At 39.0% G+C, this 20510-nt stretch overlaps 1 protein-coding gene across 2 annotated transcripts in view; it reads right to left on the reverse strand.

The window, feature by feature from the left end:
- Positions 1-2207: 2207 nt before the first annotated feature.
- Positions 2208-20510, reverse strand: part of LOC126267191 (kelch domain-containing protein 4) — a 44542-nt gene continuing 26239 nt past the window's right edge. For both annotated transcript variants that reach the window (XM_049972163.1, XM_049972171.1), the window contains 4 exons: positions 12090-12305; positions 6651-6793; positions 6323-6551; positions 2208-2512 (listed from right to left, as the gene is read on the reverse strand). In XM_049972163.1, the coding sequence (XP_049828120.1) occupies positions 2283-2512; positions 6323-6551; positions 6651-6793; positions 12090-12305 (818 nt within the window). In that variant the 3' untranslated portion in view covers positions 2208-2282. The remainder of the gene's footprint in view (positions 2513-6322; positions 6552-6650; positions 6794-12089; positions 12306-20510) is intronic.

The following is a 20510-nucleotide window of genomic DNA, read 5'->3' on the forward strand; positions in this document are numbered from 1 at the left end:
TGCTTCCCATGGAGTGCATCATTCACTGGACAAAACAGATGGAATCGGAAGGTGCTTGATCCACGCTGTACGATGGATGAGGGCAAATAGTTCAATGGTGTCTTATGAGCTCTTGGGTGTGCAGACTTGTTTGAGGTGTTGCGTTGTCAGGAAGTAGTTAAAAGCTCGTTTGCATTTTTTTGGTGATGAATATGCTGAAGTCGTTTCTTCAGTTTCCTGAGGATAGCACAATACACTTCAGAGTTGATTTTTGCACCATGAGGGAGGACACCAAACAGCATAACCCTTTCAGAGTCCCAGAAGACTGTCACCATGACTTTACACGAGGGTATGGTTTGAACTTTTTCTTCGGAGGAAATGTGGTGTGGTGCCACTTCATGGGTTGTCATTTTGTTTCTGGACGAAGAAATGAACGCATGTTTCATCGCTTGTCATGATGTTTGACGAAAAATTGTCACCATCATCCCTGTAACATGCAAGCAATTCCACGCAGACGGTCCAATATTGCTCTGTATGATCAAGGAACCCAGTGGGCACACACCTTTGAGTATCTCAAATGGTGGATGAGTGTATTAGCACCATCAGCACAGACATTTAGTTGTGCAGCGAGTTGTCCGATTGTGATCTGTCGATTACTTCGAATGAAAGTGTCCGCATTTTCCAATATTGCAGGAGTCACAGCAGTGTGCAGTTGGTGTTCAAGTGGGAGATGGGACAGGTTTGTGTGAGCTTACTGTGATGATGACAGATGTCTTGCCCAACAACTCACCCTGCTTTTGTTCTCTGCCAGTTCTCTGTAGACATTCTGAAAGCACCTATGAATATCTGTGATGTTACTGTTTTCTGCCAAAAGAAACTCAATGACAGCTCTCTGCTTGGAAAAATCACCATTACAGATTTCATTTTGAAGCCTACATATAGCGTCACCACCTATTGGAACTTCATGAAACTATAGGTGCTGAAGCGGGGTTATTCCACACTGCCCCACTACAAATTCTGCATTTCCTCAACCAAAACTGGCCAAGAAAAAAATGTGTTAAAGGAAAAGGAACTCTCCAATTGAGAAGTTCAGAGAGTTCTGTGTTCCTGTTTCGATCTGCTTCCTTGACTATAGGAAAGCCTTTGACTGTGTTGTCCGGGAAAAGCTGTAACATGTGCTCACAGTGTTTGGTGTCCCATGTCATCTGACAGCACTGATCAGAAGTCTACACAATAATCTCATAAATGTAAAGACAAGTGCCCCTTCTGATTTTTTCAGCATATCAAAAGGTGTCAGTTGTAATGGTTGTTAACAACCACTACCAGTCACAAAATTTTTTAACTAATTTGTTATTTATTTATTGTGTGGCTTGTTTCGAGGGGTTCATCACCAGGCTACATGACATTACAAAAACAATTTCACATAAGGATCAGATGTTAAAGAGTCTGTTCATAAATGCTGTGGTTATCCTGTGGAAGAAGAGAAAACCTAGTAAAAGGCAATGTGAGTTTGTAAGCTGGACTGGTGTTTGCATGAAAATGTTTTGTAACAGTCACTCACTTTGTTCATGTGGCATGGCAGTCTCATTGTGACAAGCTGAGGTGTTTCCATTTCTGTGGCTCTCTTGATCACTGTTCACAAATTTACACAAAAGTGCCAGTAACTTGGAAACATGGTCACAAAAACAAATCCATAGTGCAGTGGACAAGACGGCAGTCAAAATACAGCTTGTTTCGATTTGGCTATCAATCTGTCGATCTATGTGGTGTCAGATTTTTTGATGTTTTATGTTTTTAATTTTGTTTCTGAGCCTGCCAATGTCAGTGTCTCTACAATTTGGTGATAAGATAAAATACTAATAGATTACTTGGGGATGGACAGAAGCAGAACTGGAGCCAATTATGGGTCAGTGTTGGATTGATTGGTGATCAAGATTGGCATGTTACATGCCCTTTCATCAGGGAATCCCTGCCCCTAAACAGTGCCAGTCACAACATCAAAAGTGCAGATCTGTAGATTTAGTTCTAAGCAACTTTTCCTTGTTCCTGAAGTAGTGGGGAAAATATTTCAAGGAACTGATTATTGCCACCAATGAACATTTCACGTACTCCAATAAAACTTATTGTATTTATCCTTATTTTTTTTAACGGATTATCTGCATGCATGGGAACATCACATTCGGTTGGGTGTGCATATGTGTAAGGGAATAAAAGTGACCTCCCACATATCTTTTTGAAAATATGTGATAATGTATTTAAAAAAAAAAAGCTTTTAAATAACAACAAAACTTGGTCAGTCACAATCAGTCTGTTTCCATTTTCAAATTCTTTTCGTCATTGTTTTCAGTTTTTTTGCTTGCAGTACCTTCTTCTTCATCTTCCTCTTCATCATCCTCATCCTCATCCTCATCTTCATCTTCATCCTCCTCCTCTTCATCACCACTTTCATCCGATTCACTGTCTGAAGCAATCCATTCTTGTGTGGCTAAGTCACTTGCTATGAGGGTTTTCCATTCATCCAGCTTATGGAGGTCTGAAAAATTAGAAAGAAAATGTATCATGATCCTAGTTAATTCAATGAAATGATGTAAATGATATTCTGAAATTGATTGAAGGATCAGTTTTTACATTTTACAGGTTAGAGAACATTCCATTTATCATAACTATTGAACATCATGGTACTATAGTACTATAATCTCTAACTGCTTCCCAATCAACTAATCATTACACAGACCATTCATACTGTTACTTATCTAGTAAATTAACTGCAATGGCTGTGTAATCATCAGACAAACAAGCACAAAATAGAAGATTAGGAAAGAATATAACAGTGAAATGGCAGGTAAGGTTACCCTAAGTGTAGGCATGCCGTTAAATGTAGGGTATTTTCACTAAATTACGGCCTTACCGGTAGATTCTCTGACTCCTGGATGGCTGTCACACTTCAGTAGCACATTTAACTGACAAAGAAACTACACTTTTTTTGTCTGAATTACTTTCACAGAATTCACAAATACACTAACCTGAAAGTCCGTGGCCCTGGTACAATGGTACCTTCAATCACGGGTTTCACAGAAGATATGAACAGAAGAAGCAGCCATTTCTATTACATTACTCAGCCTTTTCTGAAAATAAGCTGGCATTAGGGATATTATATGTACCCATTTTTGGATGCCATTGTTTCATTGGTCCTCCTGCTATGCTCCCAATACAAAGTTTAGTGAACAGTTTACGTAAGTAACTGTTTCCTGTGATACAAATATCTGATAACAGATACACTGTGTTCCACAATGGTAATGCCTTTGCATATGCACTGCTCATGTACAAGACGATGAACAAGCAGATGAACCCCATGCCCAAGATTTTGCTCTTGCTACAGGCAAGAAATTTCTATGTAATGATCTTTTATTTATCTTTTCATTTTTGCTATCTGTGTAGACCATTTTTAATATTTTCCCTGGTTTCTGTAATATTTGTTTAAAACCATGAAGATGGAGCACAAGCACACTTCCAGAAGGAAATCAGCTATGTCCTTTTCAGAGGAATAATCCCAGCACTTCCCTTAAGCAATTTAGGGAACACATGGAAAATTTAAATCTGGATGGCCATATGAAAATTTGAACAATGGCCTTCTAGTATGGAAGTTCAGTGTTTCCCAATGTCACATTACTCAGTCAGAATAAGATGATTCCATCTTCAGAGAACCATAAAGGATAATCTCCACAAGCTAAAATTCTCTCAAAAAAACCAAGTTGAAAGCATGCACACTCATAACTAGGGAGTACTCTGTAATACTGCTTCAGTCAATGAATTCAAACACAATGAATTCACAATTAGTACTACTCTCTTCAACACAGTGTAAAAATAGAGGATACTCCATGTTGGAGCAATAAGTAATATTAGGGAAAGGCAACCACTTGCCCATAGTGGATCAATGCATGGGGCACAGGAAAACATAATTAAAAAAAAGAACAGCATTCATACTAGCTTTCAAGCACTAGCTCTTTTTCTAACAATAGTACACACATTCACTCACACCACCACACAGACACCCAAGGGAACACTCAGCAGTGTCTATTTGGGTGTGTGCACACACTTGTGTGTGCACACACTTGTGTGTGTGTGAATGTGTCAACACACTTGGGTGTGTGTGTGTGTGTACTATTGCTACAAAAAGAGCTAGTGCTCAAAAGTTTGAGTGAATACTGCTTGCTGTTATTTCTTCCTGTGCTTTTCAACATAGGTAACTTTTACGGGACGAATGTTACTATTAGTAACGAAACTGGCAGTGATCCTAGTACAAGATGGATACATGAAACTTTTCTGTTTTCTTGTGAATTCTTGATTACTATGAACACCTGTCTAGATGGAATCATACAATTCAGACATCAATTTCAGTAGAAAGTCAATTAAATAAATAAATAATCGTCAATAAGTCCCAAGGACCATGCAATTCTGACCAGTTTCCATTTTGTCATTTGACAATAGTCTCATTCAGATGCTGTATGAATGTATGGAGTGGATGGGGTCAGCACACCATTCTGACAGCTGCAGTAATCTTCCAGACATTGGAGCCACTAGCTCTTATGCAGTTCACGAGCCTGTTCCAGTCCTTGCAGCAAGGAAAAATCCTGACAGCAGCGAGAACTGAATTCGCATTTTCCACACCGAATGCTTTGCTATGCATGCAGATGTATAAGAATAGCAGAATAAATAAAACAGCTGACAGGAAAGTCTACTTTTTATGCAACACAGAATTAAGTGAGGATGGAGATGATAAACACCTGTAGACATCTGTCAGAGGTAAGGCAACTGAAACTGATGCTGCATCTATTCCATTCTATACTGAATATGCAGAAGAATTGGTCCCTCTTCTAGCAATAATCTACTGTAGGGTGCTAGAACAACAGAGTATCCATGTGATTGGAAAAACGGTGCAGATTATTCCAGTATTTAAGAAGTGTCACATGATATATGTATTAGTGATGTCAAATTATGGAATATATTTTCTGCTTGTGTAAGAAAATCTTTTTCAAAGCAACTGCTCAGCAGAAACGTGAATTCTACAAGCATTAATCATGGCTAACCAAGCTTCCTTTGTTTGTTCAGGAGATCCGGAAGGTTGTAAATAATGGAGCCCAAATTTTCGTAGCATTTCTTCACACCCAGAAAGCCTTTGGACTGTTCTGCACCTTAACAAATACATGCTCATGCAATATGACAGGAATAAACTATTTACTATTTAACCAGTATTTTATTTTTAATGGGAAGACAATGCCAGAAGTGAAAATAATCTCCAGTGTTATATATGAAAGTATTGTAAAGTAAAGCAATTACACACACAGATTTGTGATATATTGTTACAAACATCTAAAATACTTCAAAGTAAATCCCTTTTGGTATATATACCAGCTCAAGATTAGGCAGGCTAGCATAGCATCACCAAGCTGCAATTGGCCAGAAACTCCCTGACATGCAGAAATACATGTCGTGGTTTACCTGCAAGGTTATGGCAATTTCCATTTTGCAATGAGCAAAGAGCTATCTCAAATAATAATAATTTTTCTTAATCTTTCCAGCACACACATCTGTACTAGGCAAAATTGAGTGACTGACCTTTGCATAGAGTCTTATAATGAACCACACACTAGGTTTGAAAAAGACAATTAGCACAGTTTTCAATTTTTGATTGCTAATTCTTGCCTTCTATAGATGAGGGTAATGATATCAGCTGATTGAAATTTTGTCTTGGGTGTGTTCTCAAATACTCATATTTTATAGCAATTTTTAAGAAAGATGTCCAGTTTGCAAACCTTTCATAAGTTCATTTGCAATCACCACTTCGTTGTTCTTGTGATTGACAGTCAACAGTTTGGGAAGCAGTTGGGCATACTTCCCACGTGTTCAAATTGAGAATAATTATGTTGGTCACAGTCATTTTTAAAATACTGGGAGTCTCTGTTGTGATCCACATATTCATTCCAGTGTTCAAAATATATATGAGACACATGTTTCCTGGTCGACTGTTGTCCAGAGCAGTATTTACTGCCTTTTCTTCCTAGCCCAGCTCGAATGTCTTCTTCACCTTGAAACCAGAGATTCCAACAAAGCAGAACACCTGTAGGCTTTCTGGATTGTTTAGTAGATTTCATCCTTTTGAGTTTTGAATCCATTACGCATTGTGGCTCTTGAACTATCAGGAGCTTCATGAAAATATCCGCCCTGATGTTCCCATAGCTCAGAGTGTACTGAGCTAACAACATTGAAAAACTAACATAATTTTACAATTACATTTTTAAATGAATGCTAACAAAAAGTTAAAACATGCAAATATTACCCATACCTAAGGTGTAAAAATCTGACAATGTAAACTCCTTATCTCCATCTTCCACCATGCCACCGTACAAGTAGAGCACACTTCGCTTAATGGCAAGGCCACAATTAATTCTAGGCGAAGGAAAAAAAGTGTTAGTTTCATTAACAATTGTTTCTTCTGTTGTACTGTGAACAGAGGGCACAGGTTTCCCAATAGTAACTTTGAAAACGCCATCATCAGCAACAGTAGTGCACTCCTGAAACATCATTATTATTATTATCATCATCATCATCATCATCTTACAAGTACAGATTTTTCTTTGAATTACTACACAGAACATTAATGGAGGGGCTACCTCATTTACTTCTGTCTCTGTTGGGGAAACATCCATTTCTTCTGCACTCTCTCCTTCACTTTCTACTTCATCACCACCAGCAACATCTTTTTCCTTTTTTCTTCTTCTTTTTGATGTTGTCATATCTTTCTTACATAAAGTAACTGAAATACAAAATAGTTGAAAATATAAATATTTCTTTAAATTAGAGATGGGAAACTTAAATGTACATCTTGGTTTCTTTCACTACGTGAAACAGTACAACAGGGAACACAACTGCTTTCGTGGAATTCTGATTGGTGCAACTGGTGATAGGCAGTACTTTTGTACTCATAGGGTCCCCTAAATTGGCCAGGTGTGTACTACCCATCAGACACTGCTACCCAGGCAGCTGACTCTGTGTGGGTGCATACATAGCTTTTTTTCTTTTTTTATTAAAATTCCAAGGGGTAACATGCTGAAGCATTCACAACTAAGTGCCAGAGTTTGAAGTGTTCCTGAAAAGTAGTCAAGCTCACATAATGCTAGGTACAGAAATCTGGTAGCAACCTGAAATTGATAGCAGTGAGACTTTTAGGGAAAATTACGTGCATGTAGAAAGTATAGGCTAATGGGAAATGGAGGTAGTGTAATTTTTGCAGTAGGCAAGAAACTCAAATCCACCAAGATAGAAACTAAAGCTGCATGTAAGATTATTTGGACAGGACTCAGTATCAGGGGTGGACATAAAATGATAATTGGATCCTTCTATCAAGACTAATCTTTTGACGTAACTGAAACCTTTCCAGGAAACCTCAGTTTGTTTGTACTTAAGTTCCTCAATCATACTGTACTCATCTGTGGAGACTTTATTCATCCAACAATCAATTTGGAAAAATATAGTTTTGTTAATGGTGGGCATGATAAGACATCCTGTGAAACATTACTAAAACCCTTCTCTGAAAACTACCTAGAACAGGTAGTTCAGAACCCCACTATGAAGGAAATATATTTGATCTAATGGCAACAAATAAACCTGACCTCTTTGAAGATGTCCACATCGAAACTGGAATCAGTGACCATAGCGTGGTTGTGACAACAATGATTACCAAAGAAAAAAGGACAACTAATACAAGCAGAAAGATTTATATGTTCAGTAAAATACAGGTAGATAAAATTTCAGTAGTGTCATATCTCAATATGGAACTTCAGACTCTCAGCACAGGCCAGGAGCATGTGCTCATGTTTAAAAGAATAGTTGATCATGCACTGGATACATATTTACCCAGTAGAACAGTTCATAATGGGAAGGACCCTCCATGGTATACAGTTATTGTAAAGAAACTTCTAAAGAAACAGAGACTACTGCATAATATGTGTAAACCAAAAGATAGGACTATAGATAGATGAGATGCAGAATGGAACATGTTTGGCTGTCATGAGAGCAATGCATAAAGTTTTCAATGAGTACTGTAGCAGAATATTGTAGAATGATCTTTCATAAAACTGAAAGAAATTCTGGTCATATGGAAATGCTGTTAGTGGTACCAAAGTTAGTGTCCAGTTCCTAGCAAAAGAGACAGGAAGTGAAACTGAGAGTAACAAAGCAAAAGCTGAATGCTTAACTACATTTTCAAATATTCCTTTACAAATGAAAAGCCAGGAGACTTGCCCCAAAATCTTTGTACTACTGAAAACATGAGTGAGGTAAGTATTAATGTTGGTGGTGTTGAGAAACAGTTGACATCACTAAAATTGAACAAAGCTTCAGCGCCTGATGGAATCACTGTCAGATTCTATACTGAATCTGTGCCTGAGTTAGCCCCTCTTCTAACTATAATCTACCATAGACCCCTTGAACAAAGAACTGTGCCCAACAGTTGGAAGAAAGCACAGGTCACTTTTATTTAAAAGAAGGGTAACAGAAGTGATCCCACCATACTACTGTACAATATTCTTAACACTGATTTGTTGCAGAATCTTAGAACATATTCCAAGCTCAAACATAATGAGGTATCGTAAAGAATAACCTCCTCCTTGCCAACCACCATGAATTCTGAAAACATTGATCATGTGAAACCCAACTCACGCTTTTCCCATATGACATATTGAAAGCTTTGGATCAAGGCACTCAGATAGATGCAGTATTTCTTGATTTCCAATAAGTACCACACCTACACTTACATCAAAAATTCAATTTTATGGTGAATCAAGTGAAATTTGTGACTGGATTGGGCCTTTTTGGTAGAGTGTATGCAGCAAGTTATCTTGGATGGAAAATCATCAGTGGTAGAAATAACTTTGGGTGTGCCCCATCCTTGCTTTTCATGTTGTATATTAATGAACTTGCGGGTGATATTAATAGTAACTGCAGACTTTTTGCAGATGATGCAGTTACCTATAATAAAGTACTGTCTGAAAGAGTACCTGCATAAATATTCATTCAGAATTTGATAAGATTTCAAAGTGGTGCAAAGATTGGTAACTTGCGTTAACTGTTCAGAAATGTATTGTGCACTTCACAAACTGAAAAAAAAACATAGTATCGTATGAGTATAATATCACTGAGTCACAGCTGGAACAGGCAAACTCATACAAGTACCCGTTTGCTAAATTTTGGATTGATCACACAGGCTCAGTTGTGGGTAGAATACTGGGGAAGCAAATCAGTCAACAAGGAGATTGTGCTTATTGCGAGAAACGATAATGATGTAGGCCACAGCAATCATTTAAAATTTGTAGCAGTGCTGGGATTTGAACCCATATCTCCCACTTATGAAGCAGATGCTTTATCCATTGAACCACACTGGTACCATAGATACCAAAGAGTGGCCTAATGGACAACACATCTGCCTAATGAGCATGAGACCTGAGTTCAACTCATGGCGCTGGTACAAATTTTAATTCACTGCTTTGGCCTACATCATCAATAACGATGACACTCAATATGTCTCATGAATACCAACCAATAACATCTCCAGAAAATCTAATAACAAAGTTTCAAGGGCCAGCTTTAAATAATGACTCTGTGAATATACTACAACCCCCTACATATTGCTCACACATGTATTGTGAGGACGCACAGAGACATTCAGTCATTCTACCCAAGTTCCATACATGAATGGAATGGAAAGAGACCCTAATAACTGGTACAATGCGATCTACTCTCTGCCATGCACTTCACAATGGATGCAGATGTAATAATATATTTCCACTGATTGTTTACTAATACTTACAACACTTTAAAAAGGTACAACTTTGATAGAAATGTACCAGGCAGCTGGTTTCACAACTTTACATCTAATCTGAGCAACTAACAGGAGATCTGCTATAATCTGTAGCAGTTGGATGGGTACAACTTGTTTTTGTTTCTTGGCCTATTATTTAGATTAATAACTACTAAAAAAAATGGACTGAAGAATGCCAAACAAGGTTTTGTCTTGACTGAATGTGGCAAACAGGTGACATTCTAGGTGTATTCTAGAATTTTGAGTAAAGGGTGTCTTACATTTGGTCATGAGTTGAAAAATTCTTCTGAAGATGTAATTAAACTGCAAAAGCCAATGGTGAATATAGTGTTGTGATCAGTGTACTTCAGGAGACATGCTGCTCTGAACTAAGAGTCAGTCTCCACCTGACATAAAATGAAAGATCACCGGAATTTCATAGAGATATTTCAAGCTCTGTCACCAGCAACATGTGCCTCTTATACCAGTGGAGCGACATGCTTGATAAAGTGAACAGCAGTAAACTATGATTCATTCACTTGAGCAAACTGCAGGTGCCATGCAAGGTGGACAGAAATCTAAAAATCTTCTATTGAAGTTAGTGTCCTTGACTGGGACAATATATGGGGTAGGTAACTTCTACATGAAAAAAGTAGCTTGCACAAAAGAATTATGCAATTTATCTTTGAGGATTACTTTACTGCCTGGAAGCCTTATGAAGTTAAATCTGTAAACAATTTCAACACGACTTGTGCACTTTATCATAGGTACATTTGGATGAACACTATCATGGTGATAACATTAGTGAGGATGGGAAAGGAACAAATGCTGCAGTTTAGTATCACACTGACAATGCTATTACCTACAGAAAGCTCGCTCTTTTGGATAATGGTCGGTGGAAACGGGAAGAAAATTGGTTGTCATCTTTTCACAGGAATCACAAAAGTATCTGCCTCAAGAGACCTAAATGTGGATAGCCATACAGGGATTTGACTCTCCTCTTTTGCAATACGGATTCAGTGTCTTATCCACTACACCACCTGGCTTGGTAGCCCTCAGTGAGATGAGGGCACATACCAACACTCCTGGCAGTCATTTTCCCTGTGCGTCATTTGTGAATGGACCAGACGAGAAACGGAGAGGGGTTGGATTAAAGTAACACTAATCAACTGTTTTCAATACACTGTTCCATTATTTGCTGAGTATGGATGTACATGAATATGTAAAATAACCCAAATTATCTGATTTTGTGGCTAGTGTTCCTTCTAGGGGAACAGTCTAGGCATGCCCCAATGATAGAGCCAAAACTTCCACCTGGAAATGAAATAAGTCATAATGGGTTCGTCCCTAGAACTGATGAAAGTTCTCATCTGTCAGCAGATGGCACGGATCCAGATTCACAGTATACTATAATGCTCATGTTTATGTAATTTGTTTAGGAACACGGTCAGGTGAACAGTTTTGATTTTAAAAGTTCTGGTGTGCATTTCAAAACATTATGATGAAGATTCCTTGTTTTTATCGATATGTGGATGACAAGTATGTTGTAAAAGTGAATTTTTTGTCTAGAAACAGCATCCACAGTCAATGTGTGGGAATCCTTAATGCAATTATGGGTATAGTGATTTCTAGGTTAACCAGGAATTTGATAATCACCATTAAGAGAGTGCTCTGTAAGATACAGAAAACCAGCAGAAATACATCTAAGAGGGATTGCTAAGTCATGTTAAGAATGTATCCCATGGGTTCCACGTCATAAGGGTTATCAATAATGTATGTGTCATATGAATAATTTGCAAATCACAACAGACATGACATAATTCACTACGTAGCCCAAATACAATTTTTGAGGAAGAGTATCAGTTTCTGTGTTGCTTATGATCTATGGGGCGTATATGAATGGTTTTTATGCAAAAGTACTACAAATGACATGCAGCTGGCAGTGCTGGAGTACAGATCAGATGCCCAGCTCTAACATGTCACAGGTGTTCCACTTGGTTAAAATGCTAAAAAACAGGATGTAAGTGCTAGTTTATCTCCTATGAAAGTACTTGAGCCTAAATAATTATATACAAACTGTTGGTGTTACTAGTTATGTAACTGACAGTCACTTAATATTTCACAACACATCAGGATAAAAAATAATAAAAAAAATATTAAAATTGCACCAGCCTGATATGCTCTTAAAGTTATATGAAGTATTATTGGCTAGATTTAAATTTTTGTGAAAGTGGATGACTTCATGTAAGATTACCTTTCCTCCATGACATTTTCTCAAGATCAATTGCATGCAGATCATTGTAGAATGTGCCAGCCAATTCTTCCTCTGTTTCTTCAGTATCACACACACCACCAAATGTATAAGCCTTATTTCCTGTGGCCATTGCAACAGAGACACCACATCTCATAGGCACTGATCCTGATTGTTTTATTGGCTGCCACTTCCACTTTGTGCCACTTTGGTCATGTTCTAGAAAAACGTGCTTGGTCTTATTTTGAAGTTTGTACATAGTCTTGTGATTACAAACTTACAAGCACACAGTCTTCACAGAAAATAAACAAACATTCACACACACTTTCTGTAGACGTTACAACTGCATGTCATCCAGTGTGGTATTGTACTGCTCACATTAAGAAATGTGAATATCAAGAACAGCTTGAATTAACCCACCTGGCATTTTATTTCATGCTTATATTAGTTTTACAGAGAAATAAAAATTAAAACATGCCAACAATAACATGGAAAAATACAACTGTATCATACAGAGGTAAACTGTCACAATGCTACTAGTTATGAGGTGTATACAGAGATCTCAGCAACATGAACCGATGGCCATCGCTTATGAATATAAAACAATGTACATGAATTTTTGAATGTTCTCATTATTAATGCTCGATGAGTGATTTTTAATGTAAAATTCCCTTTCTTTTTCAGCTTGAGTAGTAATACGAGGCTTTTTTTTTCAAGTACCATTTTGAAATTAAAAAAAGACGCACTAAGTATCTCAATAATTTTGTTTTTTCATGAAAGCCTGTACCTTAATCTATGCACTGACACCATTACAATCTGATTCTTCCTTGTTTACGTTGTGTACTGAGTGTTTAAGATGCCTCCAATAATCGTGAGTCCCACCGACTGTGAAGCACGGGCTGTTATAAGATTTCTTAGTGCTAAAGGGCTAAAAGCAATCGATATTCATCGTGAGATCTGTGCAGTTTACGGAGAAAACATTAAGAGTGATGGAATGGTAAGAAAGTGGGCGAGAGCATTTAAAGACAGTTGCACAAATGTGCATGATGAACAATGGAGTGGGCATCCATCGGTCATTAATGAAAGTTTGGTGCAGGAAGTGGACAATAAGGTGGGAGAAAACAGACGCTTTACGATTTCCTCCTTGTGAGATGACTTTCCTAATATGAAACTTCCTGGCAGATTAAAACTGTGTGCCCGACTGAGACTCGAACTCGGGAGCTTTGCCTTTCGCGGGCAAGTGCTCTACCATCTGAGCTACCGAAGCACGACTCACGCCCGGTACTCACAGCTTTACTTCTGCCAGTATCTCGTCTCCTACCTTCCAAACTTTACAGAAGCTCTTCTGCGAACCTTGCAGAACTAGCACTCCTGAAAGAAAGTATATAGCGGAGACATGGCTTAGCCACAGCCTGGGGGATGTTTCCAGAATGAGATTTTCACTCTGCAGCGGAGTGTGCGATGATATGAAACTGGCAGAAGTAAAGCTGTGAGTACCGGGCGTGAGTCGTGCTTCGGTAGCTCAGATGGTAGAGCACTTGCCCGCGAAAGGCAAAGGTCCCGAGTTCGAGTCTCGGTCGGGCACACAGTTTTAATCTGCCAGGAAGTTTCATATCAGCGCACACTCTGCTGCAGACTGAAAATCTCATTCTGGACTTTCCTAATGTTTCTCATAGTGTTTTCTATGGCATTGCGACCAAGCACTTGAATTACGGAAAATTGTGCGCATGTTGGGTACCGAAAATGTTGACAGATATGCACAAAACCAAATGTTTAGACAGTGCATTGACTTTCCTTGAGCGGTACCACAATGACGGTGATGATTTCTTAAGCCAAATTGTTATGGACGATGAAACATGAATGGCCCCGTCACACCAGAATCAAAGCAACAGTCCATGAAGTTGAGCAAGGGCATCGTTTTGCTGCAAGACAATGCTCGTCCACATGTGGCGAATCAGACCAAAGATCTCATCACGTCTTTTCAATGGGAAACTCTCTTATCATCCTCCGTACAGCCCCGATCTTGCGCCCAGTAACTACCATCTGTTCCTGCACTTGAAGAAACACCTGGGTGGTCAGCATCTTCAAGGTGATGACCAAGTCAAAACAGTGGTGATGCAGTGGTTAACAAGTCAGGTGGCAGACTTCTATGAGGAGGGTATTCAAAAACTGGTACAACGTTATGACAAGTGCCTCAATAGTGACAGAAATTATGTAGCAAAGTAGATTAAGGAACAGGCTTTCATGTAAAAATAAAATTTCAAAACAGTACTTACTTAAAAAACACGCCTTGTAGTAGTATTAGCACTGTCAGAGGATATAATAAAAAAAAGTTGTAACCTGGATATCAAGTGTGGTCAATCATAAATGCAAACAGCCTCAATGTGTTGTTGCAATTGGTTTACACAACAGTAGCTATTAATAAGGTATTAACACAGGAAAAAACTGGAATGATTTTATTGGCTATGTTAATATATGAATACAGCAACAACAGAAAATATTTTAGAAAAAATCATGCTCAACAACACTGCATGAAAAGGCATCAACATTCCAGGTTATTTGAAAATGTTTCAAAAAATGTGTGGTTCATAGTAGAATCTAATCAGCTCCAACTATGATACAAATTTGGTTTTTCATTTTTTACAATTCCAAATGAAGCAAAAGTGAAGGCTCTGACAATACATCTATTGGTGAGAAGATCTGCACATTTTATAGCAGAAGAAAACAAAACAAATAATCATGCCACCAGTCGATTCCTCCCCCCTCCAAATCTCTCCACAAGACAGGAAAATAAAAGACCACATGCACTTTTCAAAAGTGAATACCTTCTAGTGCCAAAATAATCCCATTTATTTAATCTTTATTTTTAGAAGGAAATCTGCTACTGTAAGCTATTCGTACCAGGAGTGGCACACAGTAAGGTATATACACACAAAGAATGTATATTGTTTATGAGAATTACAGATGTTTAATACAGATATTATAATTTGTTTTGTTGGTGTATGGAGAGACTTCTTGTGGTAGTGACGAGAACCAAAACTTGGTTGGCTACAGAGGTAGCCGTGTATGTTGGTAAGTAAAGAAACCAGCCCCTGTGAGAAATGAAGCTGGACCAGAATATTATACAAGGTGTATCATAACTAATGGCATAAACACATACAGTTGGAAGTACATGATACTAGAAGCAAAAAACTCTCGGTAAACACAGGGTTGAAAATGCATACCTTAAGAGTTACGAGTAATTTTTCTATCTTCGATACTGTGAAACAAATCACTTTTAATGAAAGCTCTCTGCTTTCCATATTTTAGGAAATGGTAATGTTGACCAAAACAAGAAAAAAATGTCCAGTAAACATGTGCTCTAAAATGCATACGTTAAGAGCTATGAGCACGTGCTCAACTTCACTACTTGGAAACACAACTCTTCTAATGAACTCTTGCTAATAACTTTTAAGGTATGCATTTTAGAGCAAATGTTTACTGGACATGTTTTCTTGTTTTGGTCCACAATGTGGAAAGCAAAGAGATTGCAGCAGAAGAGATTTGCTTCACAGTATCGAAGATGACAAATTGCACATAGCTCTTAAGGTATGCATTTTTGACCTTATGTTTACAGAGACTTTTTTCCTTCTAGTATTGTGTACTTTCAACTGTATGCATTTACACTATTAATTATGATACACCGTGTATAAATCATGAATTGGCTTGACCGAAAGTAACACTTCATTTGTATGATGTTACAATAAAATGTATTGTTCTAATGGGGTCAAAGCATTTTTCAATTTGACCAAATTAAAAATTAGTGGTTATTTATTGTCTGATGTCTGGAGAAGACCTGGACCGAGCAAGACTCACACTTCTGTAATATTTTTGCAGTAATATACGGCAAACTAAAATGGTTTGCCTATCCTGAGGTCCAGTGGGTAACATTTGAACTGAATAGTTTGTACTTCAATTTTGGGATGAGATTAGACAGATTGCACCTGAAGCAGAACGGTTAAATTTTGTTGGGTGGTTTAAAAGTGGCACCTCTGATTAGAATTCATTTATGCTAATAATTTCCCTGTATGGCAGCTATGAGGCAATAGGTTTAAGTGGGAATACAATTGTTAGGTTGCTCAGAATGACACTCTGTGGTTGTAAGTAACAGAAGTAATGAACATATTTTTTGTTTAATGTAGGAAATCTGAATTTTTAATAAGAGATAGCAAACATGGACATTTCATTATTGACTTCTTCAGAAATATGGGCTGTGAGATGACACTTATATTTTAATTAATTCTGATAGTTTGATCTAAAATATGAGAAAAATTGTATAACATTATTACCATTATGAGCCTTTATATGATGAAATATTAAAAAAACAAAATTAAATTTGCCCACTGTAACCTGGTTTAGTTGAAAAGGAAACGAATGTGTGGAAAGATAAACTCTAATATCTACTTAAGTGTTTTTATACACAAAAAAATGTTTATTAATGAAACACAAGATAACGATTCATAAAAATTTAGTTGCTGGTAAACAACATCATGAAATATTTCAGGTTCTTACAGCAAAATTAGTTTCATTCAAATATCTGTGTCAACTTTTACAAAAAGATTAGCCAGATACATTTTTCTTGTTAGGCTGAGTGGACTTAGCTTTAAAATTTTGTTATGTACAGGGAGGAAGTGTCAGATGACGATTGCTGGTGTGATATTTTAATGATAAGAGTGCAGCTATTTGAAATATTGTTACCAATTGATCCAATATTATCACTGGCTTGTGTAATGTGCATATAATTACATTGTACATGTACATCGACAAGTAAAAAAAAACTTAGATAGCAGTCTTAAATAACCATAACCAGCAATTAGTTCCCCTGACTAGTGTTATAACATATTCGTGAAATATTACAATGGCAGTGATACATTTCTATGTCATGTAATTTCTTGCTGACTAAATTCACAAAGCTTAGCTCCCATGACACATTGGATTAACTTTGCACACTAAAAATAAAAATAAGAAATAGAGGGTCCAACAACATCAAAATAGTGAAAATGAATCAACTGTTTATTTGCAGTTTTTTCAACAGTTCTCCAAGCCGTAAGATTTCATAGCCCTGGAAATTCCACTTTTACTGTAGTTTGTCACCATTCCATGTTACTGGGCTATAACCTCAAGTACACGAGAATTCCTAACAGGAAAATGCTTCTAACTACTGTCACTGCAATATAATTTCAATAGACTTTCATAATAATGAGGCATCAAGTTTCAAACTGAATGCACTATGGTCATTATTGGCTTGAAGAATGACACTATGAGAAAGTCAGCAAAGTATTACTTTGCACTGAAGTAACTAAAAAAGAACCAAAGCCTGAATATTCAATGGTTATCTACGAAATGTATGTTCAAAATATGGATATGGAAATCAAAAACCTGCTTTGCTTTTGTGCAAATTAAGAATTTACAGCTGCATGTTAAAGACTGACATGGGCCTTACACTCTGTCACACTCAGAATCATGCAATAAGAAACAAATATGGAGCCCAAGAACTCACAGACAATAAAAAATATTCCTCCAGTTCGGTGAATGCCCTGAAGGTAAATCTGACTGAGAAACAAACATTACAACAATTTATTGCCCTTCTTCATTTTTCCTTACGTGACTCTGCAAATGATTGTTTCTGAAGCATAATGTTAAGAGTGATTTGTAACCATAGGATTCGGCACTTTTCAACTCCCCACAGTCTCTGAATTTTCCTGGGAAAATTTGTTTCTCTGAGAATTCTCAGTTTTCCAGAGAAGTTGCTACCTTGCATAGTAAGGAAATGGACAAGGGTGTTGAACATGGCATAAAACAAGTATACATGAAATACATTGAATGAGGCACCCCGACAGAAATATTCGAATGGGACAGAAATCAGTAGATGTGAGATGTACATGTGCAGACAAATGATTGTCATTTCAGAAAAATTGGATGTTTTATTCAAGACAAAGAGCTTCACAAATTGGGCAAGTTAACACGTTGGTCCACTTCTTGTCCTAGTGCAAGCAGTTATTCAGCTTGGCATTGACTGGCAGAGTTGTTGGCTGTCCTCCTGAGGGTTACTGTGCCAAATTCTATTCAATTGGTGTGTGAGATCTTGAAAATCCTGAACTGGTTGAAGGCCCTGCCATTAAAGCTCAGAATCTGCACGATTGTGGAGAGACCCAGTGACCTTGCTGGCCGAGGTAGGGTTTGGCAAGCACGAAGACAAGCAATAGCAACTATTAATGTGTGCACACAGGCATTATCTTACTGAAATGTAAGCACAGGATGGCTGGCTTTGAAGGGCAACAAAATGAGGTATAGAATATTGTTGATGTGGTGCTGTGCTGTACGAGTGTCATGTACGACAAGCAAAGGAGTCCTGATATGAAAAAAAATGGCACCCCAGACTGTCACTTCTGGTCGTCTTGTCCATTTCGCTGGCCATTGGGGCTAAATTTGAAGTGGGACTCACCACTGAAGACAATTCTATTCAATCAACGAAGGCTGAAGACGAAGCTGGGGATGCCCTGGACAGCTGTGGGATATCAACCCGAATATCACCCACAACATGGCCTGACAACCAAGAGTGATGGTCTGGGGTGCCACTTCTTTTCCTATCTGGATCCCTTCGGTTGTCATCTGAAACCTTTAACGTGCAGTGTTAATTCACCACCTGCTGACTCCATCTGTGTGGAGACTGACATGCCATTACCTATTAAATGAAACTATGTTTCAGTTTTCCTTTCACTCGCATCCATGAGGACTATTTCACTTAGGATCTGTGGAAATATATTAGCATAGCTCTCTTATTTTTAAAAAATACACACGAAGGTAAAAAATGGTGCTCCACAAATGACAACATTTTACATTCCATTTTGTTGCCCTTCATGGCTAGCCATCCTGGGCTTCCATTTCAGTAAGATAATGCCCACCCGCACATGGTGAGAGTATCCAGTGCTTGTCCCTGTGCTTGCCAAACCCCACCTTGGCCAGGAAGGTCACTTGATCTCTCCCCAACTGATAGTATTTGGAGCAGTAAGGCAGGGCCCTTTACAAAGCTCCAGATTTTGAAGACCTATGTGGCATCTGTCCACCTCCAAAGCGTTCTTCCCCGGTTTCAGAATGGGGACAACAAGACTTCCCCGCCATTGCGACGGAAACTCACCCTCGACCCAAATGCAGTTGTAAAGATCGAGGAGGCGTCGTTGGCAGTCCACTGAAAGGTGTTTCAGCATCTGAGAGTGGATGCTATCTGGCCCAGGAGCGGTATCAGGACAAGCGGCGAGGGCACTTCGAAATTCCCACTCACTGAATGGAACATTGTACAATTCAGGATGGTGAGTGCGAAAAGAAAGACTCCGACGTTCTATCCGCTCCTTAATGGAGCGGAAGCCCAAGGGGTAGTTGGCAGAAGCGGAATTCATAGCAAAGTGCTTTGCCAAGCGGTTTGCAAAGACGTCGGAGTCAGTACAAACTACTCCATTCAGTGACAGCGCAGGGACACTGACAGGGGTCCGATAGCCATAGAGGTGGCGAATCTTGGCCCAGACCTGCAATGGAGTGACATGGAGGCCAATGGTGGACACATACCGCTCCCAGCACTCCTGCTTGCGTTGGCGGATAATGCAGCGGGCTCACGCACACAGCCGTTTGAAGGCGATAAGGTGGTCGATTGAGGGATGTCGCTTGTGACGCTGGAGCACCCGCCGGCGAGCTTTAATCGCTCCAGCGATCTCAGGCGACCAGCAAGGCACAGTCCGCCGCCGAAGGGACCCAGAAGAACGGGCAATGGCAGATTCGGCGGCAGTAACGATGCCGGTGGTGACCGATTGAACCACTGCATCAATGGCATCGTTAGAGAGAGGCTCAATAGCGGCAGCGGAGGAGAACAAGTCCCAGTCAGCCTGATTCATAGCCCATCTGCTAGGGCGCCCAGAAGACAGACGCTGTGGCAGTGACAGAAAGATCGGAAAGTGGTCACTACCACACAGGTCGTCATGCACTCTCCACTGGACAGACGGTAAGAGGCTAGGGCTACAGATGGAAAGGTCAATGGCGGGGTATGTGCCATGCACCACACTGAAGTGTGTGAAGGCACCATCATTTAAGATCGAGAGATCGAGCTGCGCCAATAAATGCTCAACGATGGCGCCTCGACCTGTTGCCACTGACCCACCCCACAGATGGTTATGGGCGTTAAAGTCGCCCAGTAACAGGAAAGGTGGAGGCAACTGAGCTATCAGAGCAGCCAGGACATGCTGCGCGACATCACCATCCGGTGGAAGGTAAAGACTGCAGACGGTAACAGCCTGTGGCATCCACACCCGAACAGCAACAGCCTCTAAAGGTGTGTGGAGAGGTACAGACTCTCTGTGAAGAGAGTTCAGGACATAGATGCAGACACCACCAGAC

The sequence above is a fragment of the Schistocerca gregaria genome, chromosome 1 (genome assembly GCF_023897955.1).
Source record: "Schistocerca gregaria isolate iqSchGreg1 chromosome 1, iqSchGreg1.2, whole genome shotgun sequence".
Classification (NCBI taxonomy): domain Eukaryota; kingdom Metazoa; phylum Arthropoda; class Insecta; order Orthoptera; family Acrididae; genus Schistocerca; species Schistocerca gregaria.